The sequence below is a fragment of the Chanodichthys erythropterus genome, chromosome 5 (assembly GCF_024489055.1).
Source record: "Chanodichthys erythropterus isolate Z2021 chromosome 5, ASM2448905v1, whole genome shotgun sequence".
Classification (NCBI taxonomy): domain Eukaryota; kingdom Metazoa; phylum Chordata; class Actinopteri; order Cypriniformes; family Xenocyprididae; genus Chanodichthys; species Chanodichthys erythropterus.
The window spans coordinates 16,821,223-16,838,285 of NC_090225.1; the positions used below are offsets into that span (position 1 = coordinate 16,821,223).

Genomic DNA, 17,063 nt, shown 5'->3' on the forward strand with positions numbered 1-17,063 from the left:
CAACAGAAGACTCTTCTGACAGTAGCGTTCGACTGTTTTCTGTACAAAAACCTTCTGTCTGTGTATATATGACTTAGTTCACTATCGAAATTTCTAAGTAAGAGTTTAGCTAGCGGTTTATATTCTTCTGGGCTTTGACGTATTTATGTTTCACCATGAGCTGTTTGCTGATGAGAGAAAGCCCTATGATCATTGCGCTTAATAAGGAGAAGACAGTCTATGACGGGTTCATCACAGTGCTGGTAAGGAAAGTTTCACATCTCAGTTCAGAGTCTTTTCAAGTGTAGGTTGTCAGCTCCGTTTACAGTGTGAATATGTAAGGTGTGTGAATCGTATAACAGCAGTTGAACCGACTGTCACAAGTGTCAATTTTTTCTTATTTAATCTTTGACAGGAAAAAGACTTCAGGATAAGAATATCTCTACCCCCTGATCATCAGATGAAACAGGCAAAGTATGATTGTAATATATTTTATTTAATGAGTGTTTATCTATTAAAATATCTAAGAATACAAAAACATATAACATATGTAAAGAACATTGGACCATATACAAGACATGGTCATATGTTTTATGTAAATTGTAAAAGTAATATATCCTCCTGTAGTATATATCCTCCTGACTACAAGTTATGGAGTTTTGTCTTCTGTAGAGGACATTATATTTTAGCCAATTTCTCTGAGACCTTATATGTCACAGTTTTAAGTCTGGATGTCCTGTAAAGAGCACATTCAGGGATTTTCAGAGATACCAAATGTTTGGATGTATTTGTGAATGTATTTGTTATTATAATTTACACCTGACTAATTTTCAAATTGTTTGTTATAAATCAACATCTCAGGAAAATGTTTAGGGGATTCAAATCAAAATATGACTTTCTGTCATTGATTTTATATATGTACACTGTAGAGGACAACAGGACTTAAATCATGTTTATCAGGCATTTTAGGAGACACAATTGAATAGGGAAATAAATTATATATCAATATTCCTATGAAATATAAGATATTATTATGAAAATCTTGCCAATTATTACTTCCATTATTACACTTCTTTTTTCATTACATGTTGCTCCAAGAATACATTCATATGCAAATTACATACAGCGTGTAAATACATTGTATATAATGGGGGGAAAAAACAAAACATTTATGGCCTTTTTTACACACATATTGCATAAAGCAAAATGGTATATCAAATCATTCTGTTATATCTTTCATAACATAGTTGAGGATCATCTTTATACAAAGTCTGGTATAAAAAATCCTGAAACCTAAAAATTGATTGGTGATTTAAAAAACCCCATTGTTTATTCATGTCTTATTTATTTATTTTTTTTTAAACAGAGTCCTGGTGTCCACTACAGAGGACATAGCATAACATATGAATAAAATGTCAGTTTTCAAAACATTTATTTTTCGATTTCTTTCTTATACACTAAACAATGTAATGACATGAAAAAAATACTAAATTCACAAAACTTTTTTTTTTTCTGGTATTCAGGAGGATTATTATTTTGTTAATATACATAATTACAGAAGTTTATTAAGTATGATTTTTTTATTACTGTTATTGTTATTTAATTTTCTTTGGCTTGTCTTTGGGTTATTTTGCAGATTACATTGTTGTTGGCAAATGAAACGGCTACTTCATGGTTATCAACATATTGTGAAGCAGGTACAATTAATCAAAGGCAAATAGTTTGCAGCTATTTCTCATCATTCAAGAAATACGTCTTAATTAACACATAATGTTTGTCGAGGGAAGAAAAAAAAATCATTTTCCATGTGCCTCTAGGGTGAAAAGATTAGATTTATGATTTACCCTGCCTAGATTTATGCGGTACCCTAACTAGTTAAAGTTCATTATTTTCTTATGAATTTAAAATTATTAAAAATTAACTCTAATGGTCACTCTCATTAGTCAAATGACAGATGCTGGTTTTGTCATTCTTTATGTAGTACTTTAATCAAAGCATTTGAATTTTATTTGTTGTTTTCTTTTAACAGAGATTACAGCATTCAACTAATCTGATGGCCTTTATCCTGGAACTCAGAACAGTATTGGTAAACATTGCTAAAATATTGCATGTTTTTTTCCTGCATTACCATATTCAGGTTGACAAATGTTATACATGATGTAATGTTTAGCATCATATTACCATAATAAGCACACGAGTCCCGCAGATTGAATAAATGATTCTCATTATTATGAACTTGTCTATTATCAGGAAGTGGCGTTGAAGAGCCAGCCAGGATGTCAGTCCTTCTCACCACCCCAGTATTATTCCCAGCTGATAACAGAGATGGAGATTTTAGGATGGGATAAGTATGATGATTTCTAGTGGCCTAGTGCTTTTCTCGACTTGCATTCCATTGTGTTCTCTTATAATTGCATATAGGACAAATCCTTCGCATTACTGTAAGGACATGAGTGGCTGTCGTCAACTTTTCATGAAAACATCGTGTCACATTTCTTGCTTTGTAACAGAGGAGGCTAATGTGGTGTCTGTCAGCCACGTATCAAGCTGTGATTTCACTAGGCTTCTCATTTTCCACTTTCTATTAATGTCCAAAGATATAATTATGATATTAGCAAATGCAAATTGGTCTAATTGGAGACCCACTCTCAAGTTTAATGGGGAAATGTAGGCTGAAAAGTTAGGCTGGAAATAAGGTGCACGTTTCAGACCTGAATTGCGGTCAGAAGTATTATACACCAGCGCTATCTGTAAATGCACTTGAGATTAATTAAGATCCTTAATTCGTGTCTCTGTTAATAGCCTCAAGTCCGGCACAGTTGCGGACCCTGATTGGTTTAGGAAGGGGGAAGTGCCGCAGAACCTGGTCATTTTAATGAGTTTTAGTTGCCTTGAAGAAGCCACATTTACTGTTAATTACTGTATAGATGGGGTCAGGTCTGCTCTCCCCTCTTATCCCTGGAATAGTTCAAAAGAGTCAGATATTTAGGAAATTACAAAACATCAGTCTCTGGCTGCTTTATAGTGCAGTCTAAGTGTGCTATTTGAAGTATCGCAGCAAAGCGTTAGGTCATAAGAAAATGAAAGTTGAATATTTTGACTTTGATCCCATTTTGCTCCCATTTTACTGTGAGATATTGCATTTGGTCTGACATCGTCATCTGAAAATGTTCAGATTTTTTTAGACAATTGGTGCATGGGAGCCATGGTGAGAGGTTGTCACACCTTGCACATGTATGAGAGAGAAGCGCGGGGCCTCTCGCTGTGGTCTTTTAACACCCCGCCAAGATAATGACACCTGAGCAGGTTTCCTATTGGCTGGTCTTCTCACCATCTCACTCCAGCCAGCAGTTATATCTTAAAACCCATGATCCCTGGTGGCACCTGTGAGAATGGAATAACTGTACTATTTTCAGCAGCTGGCTTTTTGCATATCTGGAAAGTTGTGATGAGAAGTCTTCATAAAAGTGGCCTTGGCGGTATTACAGTTTATGTTTTCCCCTTACTGTTCCGATTTTTTTTTGTTTTGTTTTGTTTTTGTACAGCTTTAGGCTTTCATCTATGGCCTGTTTGTATGCAAACATGCCAAATGTTCCTTTCGCCATTTATGAGGGGAGCTGATTTTCTAGTTGCAAATGTAATGCTCTCATCAATCCTCCCAGCAAGACATCGAGCCGTCAAGCTGTTTCAATCAACTGAGGTGAACGCCAGCAAGGCCTGATACTGTGGCGGGAGATCCCTGTAGAATGCAGAGTGGCTGAATGACGTTCGTGTCAGAAAAGAGATCTCAATTTTGAGGAAATGAATGATTGGTGTGATTTTGTGCCAAAAGCTCATGTAATTGAATGTGATGCAAAAGATTTGTCCCATTGCTTCATGGCTTGTGAGAAAAATAGACTGAGCATTAAGATCACTTTGAACAGTAGAACAGAGAAATAAAAGCGTGGTTGCAGGTAGGTCTGCCAGGATTACAGTCAGTATTCACAAATGTAACCACCAATGTCACCAATAACAGTTTTAAAATAATTAAGGGACTATCAATGCACTTTTTAAAATATGCATTCATAAAAACTGTACATTATACAAAATTATAGATTTGCATTCATTCAGAGCTTACCTCAAAACCAAAAAAAAAAAAAAATACAATTAATTTTGAAGTTTTATGTTTTATTAAGTGTATAGCTAGCTAGCAAAAGGACAATCAAACATTTTATATTTTTAAAGTTTTTAAAATATTACAACATTTTCCGTGTTTTATAGAGATGTACCGAATGACCTGATGTTTTGGGACATGCGTATAAACAATTGAAAACACGAATTTTTCGGTAGTTACTTGTGGATTTTGTTGTGAAAACCTGGCAACTCTGACTAATGCTCAAAAATCTGTATTTTTATTACAGTTAAATCTCCTTTTAATGTAGTTGCAATGTTATATTGTCATGTTTATCAAAATAAAACTAATAAAAATAAAAATAGTACATAAAGTACTGAATGAAAATGTCTCTGAAACATCAGTGTATTAGTCAAATATTGCATTTATTTCACTGGTAAAGTGATAAAGTATGCAAACGCAGTGTGAGCGTCACTACGAGATGCAGAAAGTGTCTAACTTCACATCTCCGTTTTCAGCTCGCCGATCGGTTGCATCCAGCCGCAGCCGATGTTGAACACACCTAATGGTTACTCCGAATGAATGACATCATAATTTTAAAACCATGTTGCACTATGTTCATATATGATGTTATAAAATCATGCCAGAATAAAAAATATATACATTTGTTACATTTTAAGATATTTTAATCACAAATGAAATGGCTGTATTGGCCTTTGGACGGTTACACCCAATAACCTTTTGACACTTCAAAATCTTTAAAATACGTTTATATGTAGCAAAATATAATTAAAACCTTTTGGATTGAATAAAAGTGACCTAGCTCTATTACCTCACATTCTTTGGATGTCATATCTTTGTTTTTTTATTATTATTAAGGCCTTTGGACAAAAAAGGACCCATCACGTCATTGACCCATATACAGTATAAAGGCATTTATTTATTTATTTTTAAGTCAATTGCTCATACACATCACTACTTTTCACTGTAGTTTCTAATTAAAAGTAAAAAATCCCCTCAAAATAGAAAAAGTGAGAAATAATTGTGGGCATTGCACACAGATGTTTAAGTTCAAAACGGTCACTAGTGAGTTAGTTAAAAAAAATGCATCAATGTACAGTGAGTATATTCTGCTGTAATAGCAGAAGAGAGTGTGAGCCAAAAAAAAGTGTCAAAGTTCTTCTCCCACAGTTTTTATGTGGATCTAAGTGCTGAGGGACAGAATGTGGATATGTGATCCTGCAGTTTCTGCCGATGGGAACACTCAGAGCAAAGTGTGCATGTATGAACTAACCACGATATGCTGTTACACGACTCGTAAATAAGCTGCTGAAATACGAGTGTGTCGTGAAGTGCTGGGATTTTAGCAATAAATCTGTGGTCGCTGTAGATGATTTTCAGCGCTGTTTGCTGGGAGAAAGGATTGTCTACATCTGAGGAGCATCTTTATTTAAAGGAAATCTACCAAAATCATTTTTGTTCAAACCAACAGGTCTCAGCTGGTTTATTTGGTCAGAATGACCAAATCGCACATCCCTGTTATGTTTTTACTTGCAAGAAATATTCTGTATGTTGTCACTGTTGACCTGTCTGATATGTGTTGTATGTGGTCTTATGTGTGGTGATTATTGATCTGTTTTGGCAGGCTGCTCTTCATCGATGCAGAGTTCTGCACACTCAAGATGAAGGCAGAGGACTCTGCAGGGCGTCAGCACGCTATTACAATCAAGCTCAAGTCCAAGGTGAAGCCAAGGGTCAAGCCCTGTTTTATTTTTTATTTTGGTAACACTTCATTTCACAGTGTCCTTGTTACACATTACATGTACTTACTATAATAATAACAGTAAATTAACAGTAAATTATGCAAAATTACATGCATCTATGCAACCAAACCCTAATCCTAACCTTAACCCTAAGTACATGTTGTTAAATAATATTACTCAGTAAACTGTAAGCCTTATTTTCCCTCAACTTGATGTTTTTTGTTTGTTTGTTTTTTGACTATATGACCAGTTTCAAGGTCCTTTTTTAAAGGGTCATGTAATTTGCATTCAGTAAAAGCTAGCTGTGTCAACTTAACACATTCATTTAGCAGAAGCACAAAACACTAAACTTGATTTAAGGTATTTATCTGACAAAATTAATTGGCATAACTACAGGTACAGGTTTTATGTTACTATGCAAAAATAAAATGCATAGAAAACAAAAAGCTCACAGGAAAAATCTGTTATTAATATTTAGTTTATTCTCTTTTTTTTCTTTTTGCTGCATGTATTCATAGATATATCAAGATATATAAGATATAATATATATATAAGAATAATTTCTTGTTGTGATAAAAAAAAAATGAAGGATCATTTGACGAATATATTAAAAAAAAAACTAAAAACAGCATTTCAATATGCTGATTTGCTGCTCAAGAATAATTTCTTGTTATGATAAAAAAAAAAATGAAGAATCATTTGACGAATAGAAATTTCACAGGAGGAACATTTATTTGAAATAGATATCTTGTGTAACATTATAAATAAAAAAGTCTTCATTTCTTTCTAAAAAATAAATAAAAATAAATTAAAAAATAAAAATAAATTAAAATATTACTGACCCCAGCCTTTTAAACTGTAGTGTGTGTGTGTGTGTGTGTGTGTGTGTGTGTGTGTGTGTGTGTGTGTGTGTGTGTGTGTGTGTGCGTGTGCGTGTGTGCGTGTGTGTGTTTGTAAATGTGACGTAACTGTAAAAACAAGCCACGTTTTTTTAGATTTGAAAATTTCCTTTTTCATTAAACAAGTTTGATATTTAGGTCTTCAAAAAAGAAACATTTTGCAGATCTATGATTTTTGTGGGTCATAGATGCAAATGTACCAGAATAAGTTTGCACAGATTTCGGTATCTAGATTCTCAGACTCAGCTGGACTGCAAAAGCAGAGAGCAGAACTTTGGTTTTAGTATCTAACTTTAAGCAGGTGGCACTAATGTGCTGTGACTGTAAGATTATGTTGAGAGATGGAGCCGTGAGATTGTGGCAGGGCCTGAAGGAGAGGTGAGAGAGTTTGCGGGGATGCGGTGGCACAGATAAGACCATGAGTGATCCTTATAAGGTGATTACAGGGGCCACAGAAGAAGCAGAAAATTGAGGCGTGTGAGTAGTTTAGTCAGAGAGTTGGGCTGAGTGAGTGAGCTCTGTTTGGCATTGGAAGTGGAGACATGGTATAGATGCCAGTGGCTCCTTGCGGACACTGCACGGGGTCCTGATGAGATTCAGCAGGGCGTGAGAAGCCCCCTGTGCCCACCTGCCCACCATCCTGCTGGGTGCTAAAAATAGCTGTGATCTACCCACCTCACATCTGCTCATCCTCCCAGAGCCGGGCACCTCTCACAAGGCCCTCCGTCACCCAGCGGCAGCTTACTCAACAGGAGCCAGTAAAGGCATCTCTGCTGCTGGTGTAAATGTGGGTTGTGGGGTCATACTCATAGTTGTATTACTGGTTGTAGTGTGGAAACATATGTAAGATAATTTAAAGCTTAAAGAGGTTGAATAAGTAAGGCCTTCAGGTGTGGAAAGTTCTCCTACCTAGTGTTTCAGCATGGAGAGTGGATATGCTGTTTAAATATAAAATAATTTACATTAATTTATAAATGTATAAATTATTAATATTATTTTCATCTTAATTTTATTCATTTATTATATAATTTTCTATTAATATTGTATATAATATACACTATTGTTCAATGTTTATATAGTATACATTTACCGTTAGGGTCAGTAAGTTTATTTAAGTTTAAAATATAAATTTGAAAGAAGTCTCTTATGCTCACCAAGTCTGCATTTATTTGATTAAAATAAAGTAAAAACAATTGTTTTTATTTTATTATAATATATTTTAAAATGTAATGTATTGCTTTACTTTCACTTTTTAACTAAAACACAATAAAAACTAGTTTTAAATAATCTAAGCATGTTTTCTACACTGTATTTCAGTAAATTAGCACAATGAAGGATGCTATTTAATAATAATATGTGCATATATATATATATATATATATATATATATATATATATATATACAATAATGTTGATTTTCTGATCATATTTTTTTACAAGCACAATTTACCAATTCCAAACCACATCAATCTTAATAACTACTATTCATTTTGTATTTAATCAGTCATAAGTGATATATGATTGTTCATGAAGGCTGAAAGTAAAAAACGCCTTATATTCAGGTGTGCATAATTATTAAGCAGGTTTTCTTTAACAGATAAAATGAGCCAAAAAAGAGATTTAACTCAGACCGAAAAGACATTATTAAATTATTAACACTAGAAGTCCCAGAGATTTGTAACTCTCCTTTAGCCAAGTGGATGCTAACTGGCTAGTCTTTTGGCTATCATTAGCATCAATTCATGTGTAAATATGGTCATTACCTGAGCAATCTGCAGGGGGGTTGGGGGTGTGTGTGTGTGAATGGTTGCTGGTGGCTTGTTTGTATGTGTGGGGGAGGGAGGGCTGCTAAAAGCAGAGAACTTGATTGACCATGGGCCGGTTTCAGAAAGGAGGTTAAGTGAAAACTCTGACTATGTTAACCCTGAAATGAAGTGATGTTTAAAAAGTTAACTCACTCATTCATACTGCAAAAATGCTTTTCATACTAAGTTTTTTTTTTTATCCTATTTCAAGTAAATAATAAAAAAAAAATCTTAAATCAAGATGGATTTTCTATATGAGAAAATTATATATGATATTTAGTCTTGTTTCCTGGGGGGATCTAAATTAAGTGCATTTTACTTAAGTAAAATTATCAATATCTGCCAGTGTGGTAATAAAAATAATCTTAATGCAAACGGAAAGTGTTGGAGTGTCTACCCAGGTGAAAAAAAGTGCAGTAAAATACACTTTATTTTAGTACACTTATACACTTCCATAATGTCCAGTGCTCTATTTCCGTGCACTTATTTTGTACTTAATATACTAAAAGCTCTTCTTTAGTACTTCTTAAGATAATCTTAAGAACATCTAAGTGTACTCAACTGTGCTATTTTGAGGCACCATGAATTTGAACTAAAATGTGCTTTTAACATACTATCTCTGTATAGAAAAATGTATTTAGTTACCACTTGTAGTACACTTGAACCCATCTTTCAAACACTTTTAAAAATGGACTTATGATGTATTTCAAATATAAGATTAATATATAATGAATATATACAAAATGTATTTATAATATATTGCCAGGCAGTGCCAGGATTGTGAGTGATTGCTGGAATGTACTCACTCACTTTTTAATATTATTTGTAAATATGTGTACAAATGGTTGGTTTCTTTATTTTATTTTGTACTATTTTTATCAATAGATCTCAGCAACAAAGGAAAAAAAAACATGTGTGTTGATTTCTCCCTAAGATGGCAAAGTGAAACACAAGTTTCCTTGAAGTGGCTCAGCATGGCCCCACATTGTTTACATAACAAAAGCAACTGTTCACAGCTGATTAAGGATATTAGCCTAAAGACTTCCAGCCCATCGGCTGTCCTGCGGGTTTTATAGGTAGAAAAGCCAAATGGCTGCTCTCTGGGACTTCTAGTGTTAAATGCCATGAGAAGGATGCAATACTAATGCAATACTAGAAATTGCAAAGTTAAAGCATGACCATTGGATAGCAAAATACTCATTGGGACAGCAGGGTCAGAAACAAACACTGTATATAACAACAACAACAAAAAAACGTAATATATAAATATAAAAACATTAGTGCTTACCTTTTACACTTTAATATTTGAAATATACCATACCAGACTTCCACTAACATTTTGAGTGATAAAAGCATCTGCTAAATTACTACTTTCTTACCCTTTCTCTTTTTTTTTTTTTTTTTACTCTTTTCAGTATCCAGCTGAGGCCCCAGAGTTTTCTGCAGATCTTCCTGTTCCACTGGTCATCACGTGGACCTCTCAGGTACATAGTCTTAAATTACTTCAAAACTTTTTGAAGAGAAATATTGTTACTGAAAAGTTGATTTGGCTTTTTACAGTATCACATTACCAAAATTGGCCTTTTTAAAATAGCAATTAAAGTACAATGTTTTTAATTAACAAAGTTTTTCTGGCATTTAAATGTGTGTGTTTGTTGATGAAAGGTGTTCCGTTCCACCTCCGCTTTGATGTTGCTTCCATAAAAAAACAATAACTCCACTCACAAAGGCTCAAACAGTGCCAAATAAACCGACAGGATGGCGATCTGGAAAGCTACATATGTTAGCGGCCTCTAATGAGCCTCGACGAGTTTCCTCTTACGTATAACAATTAAAAGCGAGAACGGAGACCCATTTTTCACTTTCGTTTTCTTTTTATCATCGTCCTCTGTTTTCGCCTCCTCCCCTGAAAAACAGGCTCCTCTTCAGTCATACGTTTGCTCCAATTACTTTGAGGTGGATGAAAGCGACTTGGCATATTGCACAGCAGTGGTGTGAGTTAGGGAGGGTTGTGCGTTGTGCTGGGTGAGGGATGGCAGTGGAACATGGCTCTCTGACAGAGAAGACCAGCTCAGCACACAGCAGCCTTCTGTCGGCTGAAGCCCTGCTGCGCTGCTGATGTCTTGATGCATCTCCTCTGTTCAGGGAAGAGAAAGGCCTGTCTGCCTGCCTCTCACGTACATTTGAATGAGTAATGATTACCTGCGCTGAACTGACTGTGTGTGTGTTTGTGAGAGAGTCAGTGAGTTTGTGAGTAATGTATAATATGGATCAGGAGATTTGGCGGGGTGTTCTCTTTGTTCGGTGGCGGACTCAGCGGTGCAGGTGTGTCTCAGTGGGATTTACGCTCAACCAGCCACCCGGCCCGACTCATGGAGTGCACAAAGAGAAACAATGCTCACTGCATGAATTTTAACCCCTCAACCTATTTCACAAAAGGAAATACAAAAAGTCCAAAAGTTTGGGTTTGGTAATATCTTTTTAACAATTTGGGGAAAATATGCTCACCAATACTGCATTTATCTAATAAAAAAATAAAGTATTAAATGTAATTTTACCCTTTTCACATTTCCGTGTTTTTCAGAAGCGGAAGTCGTCATAGTAAACTTTTATAGCGGTCAGTGAGAGACTTTGTTATATATATTTTTTTGTGTTTCCATTTGCACAAATCGCAAAAGAAAAACTCCACAATAGTGTTTTCATAACTTTCAAAAAGATGAAAAAAATAGAGAGCAATTGATAACGGTAATTTTTACCGTCACTTCCATAGCCACTGTATTAGAAACACCCTCATTAATTTAAAGGTTTATATTGTAATAATTATGATTCATAACTGTTTATTTTACACACTGTGAAAAAAACAAAAACATTTTATTAACTGATCAAATTAATCAAATACTAATATCTGTTTTGTACCTTTGTAATACACTGACAACCACCAAATAAAGTGGTGATAAGAGTTCATCACAAGCAGCTTTTCCACAAGCTGAGAAAGACCATACTAATATATAGAAGGAGCACACCCTAATGATCATAACTGATTAGAAAAATCTAAGAGTCAGAGTTACTTCAACGAAAATACATCAAATGTGAAGTGTCTCAGGGAATTGTTGGAATATCAGTTTTACTGTTTTTCACTGTAAATTATACAATAACTTATTTTTCACTTCCAAAAACTTTAAATTTAATGGTTATTTACCGTAAAATTACATTAAATATAACGTTACAAATATTAGTTATTCACCGTATATATTACGTACATTTTCTGTAAACCAATTAACTGTTTTTCACCGTAGCATTTTTACAGTCTTTTACCATTAATATTTTTTTTTTTTATGAAAATATAACATTTTTTGCATGATTTAAGATATTGATGACCGTTAAATACTGTCATCACAGTCTGTGTAAAGGGTCTATTGTGAAATGTTATTACAATTTAAAATAACTGTTTTCTATTTTAATATTTGGTTGTTAAGTCTGATCTCACACTGCAGCACTTCCGGGTCCAAATGCTCCATCTCATACCAAAAGAAAACAACAAATGGTGCTAATATACACACACGACGTGGTGTAATACTTCCAAAAAATTATAATCATAATCTTTATCTCCATACCAAAATCCCAGATGGCCAGACAGTGATTCATCTTATATAAATTGTTAAAGTATTAATGTCTGTGAGCACAGAGAAACATTTTAAATGTTTAACTTTAAAATGTTAAATGTTTAATCTGATATATAGCGCTCATAAACGGCCACGGAGATGCCATTCTTAAGTGAAAGGAGTCGAGGCTTGAACCCAGAAACGGCGTTCCTTACGTTACGACTTAACAAGCAGATAGAGACAGTCATTTTTATATAAGTCTTATAAAATTTAAATGTCACTTTTGATGTTACACTGCACTGCATATACAATGTTCTGTATACATTATTAAGCTATTTACAAGATATTGTATTCATACAAGCTAACAATATTGACATTCAGCTCATTTAATAAGTAATATTATTATTAGTAGTAGTTTTTTCCCCTTTAACTACAAAATTATGTAAATTATTGCCATTTAATTATTGAATGTATTGACAGTGCTAGTTTTATTTTATAAAGTCGCTAAAGGCTGTCCATTTGTTGCCAAAGGTATTCATTTATCATCTATACTGATACCAGAAGCCAAAATTGATATTGATCCAACCCTATACAGTAATAATTAATTATTACCATATTCATGTACAGTTGTGTTTACATTGTATTACAAAATACTGCACTTCAAAATAATGGTAGTACAAGCACTGTCCCACTAATGTATTATGTAAATAGTTTAGCCCAGAATTGCTTCTTTACATGGTGGTTCCTTAACAATCACAATTATAGACCACTGGCATTAATGAATACATATTTCTTTGTGTGCAGTTATTGATTTATTTACTTGACACTTGTTCACTAAATAGCTGAAAATGCACCATTGAACATTATGAGGAAGGACCTAATTGGGAGAGTTAACAGAACAGTAAGCATGCTGTCACCTCACTGGGGAGGAATCCATTGTACCATTCCACATTTCGGGCACATTTCCAAGAGAAATTCAATTATGAGGACATCTAGCCTGCACCATATATTTAAATAAAAGCATAACTATAATCACACAACCGGCATTAATTGGGAAATAATTGCTGCGTCTTTGCACCTGTGCAATGCTAAATTGCGTGTGCTGTATTGGCACAATGACCCATCATATTTGTTTCATGCTCACTCTCCTATATCTCTCCTGTGTGGCGTCAGGGAAAGCTCATTCACATTAATATTTTCTTGCCTTAACAAAGATTTTCCCTAACCAATTCAGATTACTATGCTGTTTTTCTGATTTGGCTGTCTGCGTATCCCTTGCCTTATTGCTACTGTCTAAAAAACAGAAGTCATTTGATTTGTTTTGTTATGTTCAATTACCAGCTCTGGGTGTTCCAGCTTTGCCTCTGTGCTCTCCAATTTAACATGTATGGAAATGTATCAGAGAATCAGGCACATAATCAACGTCAGCACACACAAATTACGTGACAAAAGAAAAACACATGAGATCTCATCCTCTAAATGCAGCCAGTCCTGTCCCTCTTAAATCAGCTGAGATTGGCTGTATTATGTGGTTGAGGTATTACAATGGTTGAAAATTACTGTTGACAAATGTGATTTAACATCTCACAATCTAAAATCAATCTAGTTTTCTCTCGGATCACCACAAAAGTTCACAGATGACTAATAATACACTGTGTGCACATGTATATAGTAGGGGTGTAACGGTTCTCGGTAAAAAATCGAACTGTACCATTCTCCACACGGTTCAGCACGCACTTGCATCGCGGTTCATCTCATATCTGACAACTCATACGCATCTATAATATGTCTTATTGAAAATAAATAAAACAGACAGACAGAGTTTCGCTAATGTATGTTTTTGTCGACGGATACGCATTCTGGCTTCCCCTAAACGTTGTTAAATGCGAGTGCCGAATGCTCAATATGAACAGTATTTACGTTGTCAACACCTGGGTGTTGATAGCACATGAGTGCAGGTGAGACATGAACAGCACACGCTGCTATCTGTGTTTAAACTAAACTCATTTAAGCCTTGCCCATTTTGACATTTGAGTGCAAGACGCAAAAGAGAACCTCAATATTGAGTCTTCTGCTTGAACGGACAAATTCACACAAAAATGATGTCAACATGCCCGTCTTGTAGAGTATCCTAGCAAAAATAGTAGGTTATGTCTTAAGTGAACTTAAACACTCGAGAAAGAACACGTGTTCAGTATCAGTGTACTGGATGTCTTAAAGGGAAAGAAGCCTAATATTCCTGCTGTCTGTATGTGTTTTTAATGTTAATCAACCAACAAAAGACAAGGAAATCACTCATTCATGACTAAATAGCTTTTTGTAATAACTTAATTAATAATTATAAATCTTTATTTAATGTATACCGTGTTGATTATATGCAATGTTGTTTTACATTTGATTAGCTACTTTATTTAAATTCTGTACCTGAAAGCTACTGTTATATACCTGAAAAACCTGAAAAGCACTGCTTATTTTATTTCTGTCTTTGCTCTATTGTATTTATTTGTGCTGTTGCTTGTAGTTAGATTATTTCTTTTTATTTTCTTTATTTTTATTTGACAGTAGTACTATTTAACCTGAACATAGCACATATCGAACCGTACCGAAACCGTGACCCTAAAACCGTGATAAAAACCGAACCTTGAGTAATTTGAACCGTTGCACCCCTAATATATAGACTTGCTTTTTTTTTTTTTTTTTGATTGAATTTTATTTTTCGGGGTGGAGCAGGTTAATTAGCTCTTTTAGAATGTTTACATTATCTTTACATTAAAGGGATAGTTCACCCAAAAATGAAAATTATTCCATGATTCTACCTTCAAGCCATCCTAGGTGTATATGACTATCTTCTTTCAAACGAACACAATCCGAGATATATTTAAAAATATCCTTAGTCCTCTAAGGTTTATAATGGTTGTGAATGGTAGGCCAAATTCTGGAGACAGAAAAGATGCATCCATCCATAAAAAAAATGAATCCATACAACTCCAGAGGGTTAATAAAGGCCTTTTGAAGCAAAGGGATGCGTTTTTGTAAGAAAAATATCCGTATTTAAAACTTTATATATTAAAACAACCAGCTTCCGGCGAATGACCACACGTAAGTCGACTTGCGCCAAATGAGTAATCCTCTGACGCGATGTATGACGCAGGATGTAGGAGTATTGTAAGCTTAGATGCCTCTCGTGGTTCAAACAAATACGGCTGGGCAACAAACTCAAGCTCCTCTTCTCTTATATCGAAATCCTCTGATATTTCTCTTTAAAATGTGTCGTTTTAAACTTCTAATTCGTGACCAGTGTTTTGTTTTGCTCTCTCCTCTGCGTTCATCAATGCGTCATCACGTCAAAGGTTGCTCTTCCACCCAAATTGACGTGCGCATTATGCATTTGGTCATCCGCCAGAAGCAAGTTATTTGAATTTATAATGTTTTAAATATGGATATTTTTCTTACAAAAATGCATTCCTTTGCTTCAAAGGGCCTTTATTTATTCCCTCTGGAGTCGTATGGATTAATTTTCTGCCTTCAGAATTTAGCCTACCATTCACAACCATATTAAACCTTGGAGGACTAACACCTTGTTTACACTGCATGCGTCTGCAGTGCGCTATGGCTCCGGCGAGGTTTTGTTCCATCCTCTATGTGGTGTCAACTCACACCAGAAGCATTTCAGAAGCGCAGCGGCTGGATTCGCGAGACTTACTGTATAGATATATCCAACGTTGTTTTTTTCTTGTTTTTTTTTTTTTTTCATGTTTTTAATGGTTAAATGGTTATATTTTATCCATTTTAATTGTGTCTATTGCTATGCCATACTTTATTTTACTGTAGCCTACAGATGAAGTTAAAGGGTTAGCTCACCCAAAAATGAAAATGATGTCATTAATGTCGTTCCACACCCGTAAGACCTCTGTTCATCTTCGGAACACAGTTTAAGATATTTTAGATTTAGTCAGAGAGCTTTCTGTCCCTCCATTGAAAGTGTAGGGGGCGGCAGAAGGGGGCGGTAATGCACCAATAAGCTGGATGCCAACCGCCGTAGAAGAAGAAGAAGCAGCGTCACTGTGGATATACACAGACCCAATGCTGAATAAAATCGTAGTTTTTGTTATTTTTGGACCAAAATGTATTTTAGATGCTTCAAAAACTTCTAACTAACCCACTGATGTCACATGGACTACTTTGATGATGTTTTTATTACCTTTCTGGACATGGACAGTGCACCGTACCTACACTTTCAATGGAGGGACAGAAAGCTCTCGGACTAAATCTAAAATATCTTAAACCCTGTTCCGAAGATGAACGGAGGTCTTACGGGTTTGGAACGACATGAGGGTGAGTCATTAATGACATAATTTTCATTTTTGGGTGAACTAACCCTTTAATATACTTAAAAGTCCAGTTATGAATGACAAGGACAAAATAAATTTCAAGGGCCGCTTCTGAAACATGCCGCGGCGCGGCTGGTGTAAACACAAGCATTGACTAGAGTGGCCGCGGATCAGCTCCGGTAGCCGTGTCACAGCCGTAACACGCCGCAGGCACGTGCAGTGTAAATAAGGGGTCAGGATATTTTTTAAATACATCTCGAATTGTGTTTGTCTAAAAGAAGACCATATACACCTAGGATGGCTTGAGGGTGAGAAAATCATGGAATAATTTTCATTTTTGGGTGAACTATCCTTTTAAGCTGCAGCTTTTGTTGACATCAGCCAAAGCAACCGAGTTTTCAAACTTTCTGATGCCTACAACCCCCAAATATGATTTTGTGAGGGACCCTCTCACACATATAAATATATACATTATATATATATATATATATATATATATATATATATATATATATATATATATATATATATATATATATATATATATATATATGTATGTATATATTTTATTCA

General features: G+C 34.8%; 1 protein-coding gene across 1 annotated transcript in view; it reads left to right on the forward strand.

The window, feature by feature from the left end:
* Nucleotides 1–17,063, forward strand: part of fancl (FA complementation group L) — a 26,159-nt gene continuing 9,096 nt past the window's right edge. Inside the window, exons 1-7 of the mRNA XM_067386308.1 lie at nucleotides 1–242; nucleotides 395–453; nucleotides 1,616–1,676; nucleotides 2,009–2,065; nucleotides 2,230–2,327; nucleotides 5,736–5,832; nucleotides 9,973–10,041. Coding sequence (XP_067242409.1) covers nucleotides 156–242; nucleotides 395–453; nucleotides 1,616–1,676; nucleotides 2,009–2,065; nucleotides 2,230–2,327; nucleotides 5,736–5,832; nucleotides 9,973–10,041 — 528 coding nt within the window. The 5' untranslated portion in view covers nucleotides 1–155. The remainder of the gene's footprint in view (nucleotides 243–394; nucleotides 454–1,615; nucleotides 1,677–2,008; nucleotides 2,066–2,229; nucleotides 2,328–5,735; nucleotides 5,833–9,972; nucleotides 10,042–17,063) is intronic.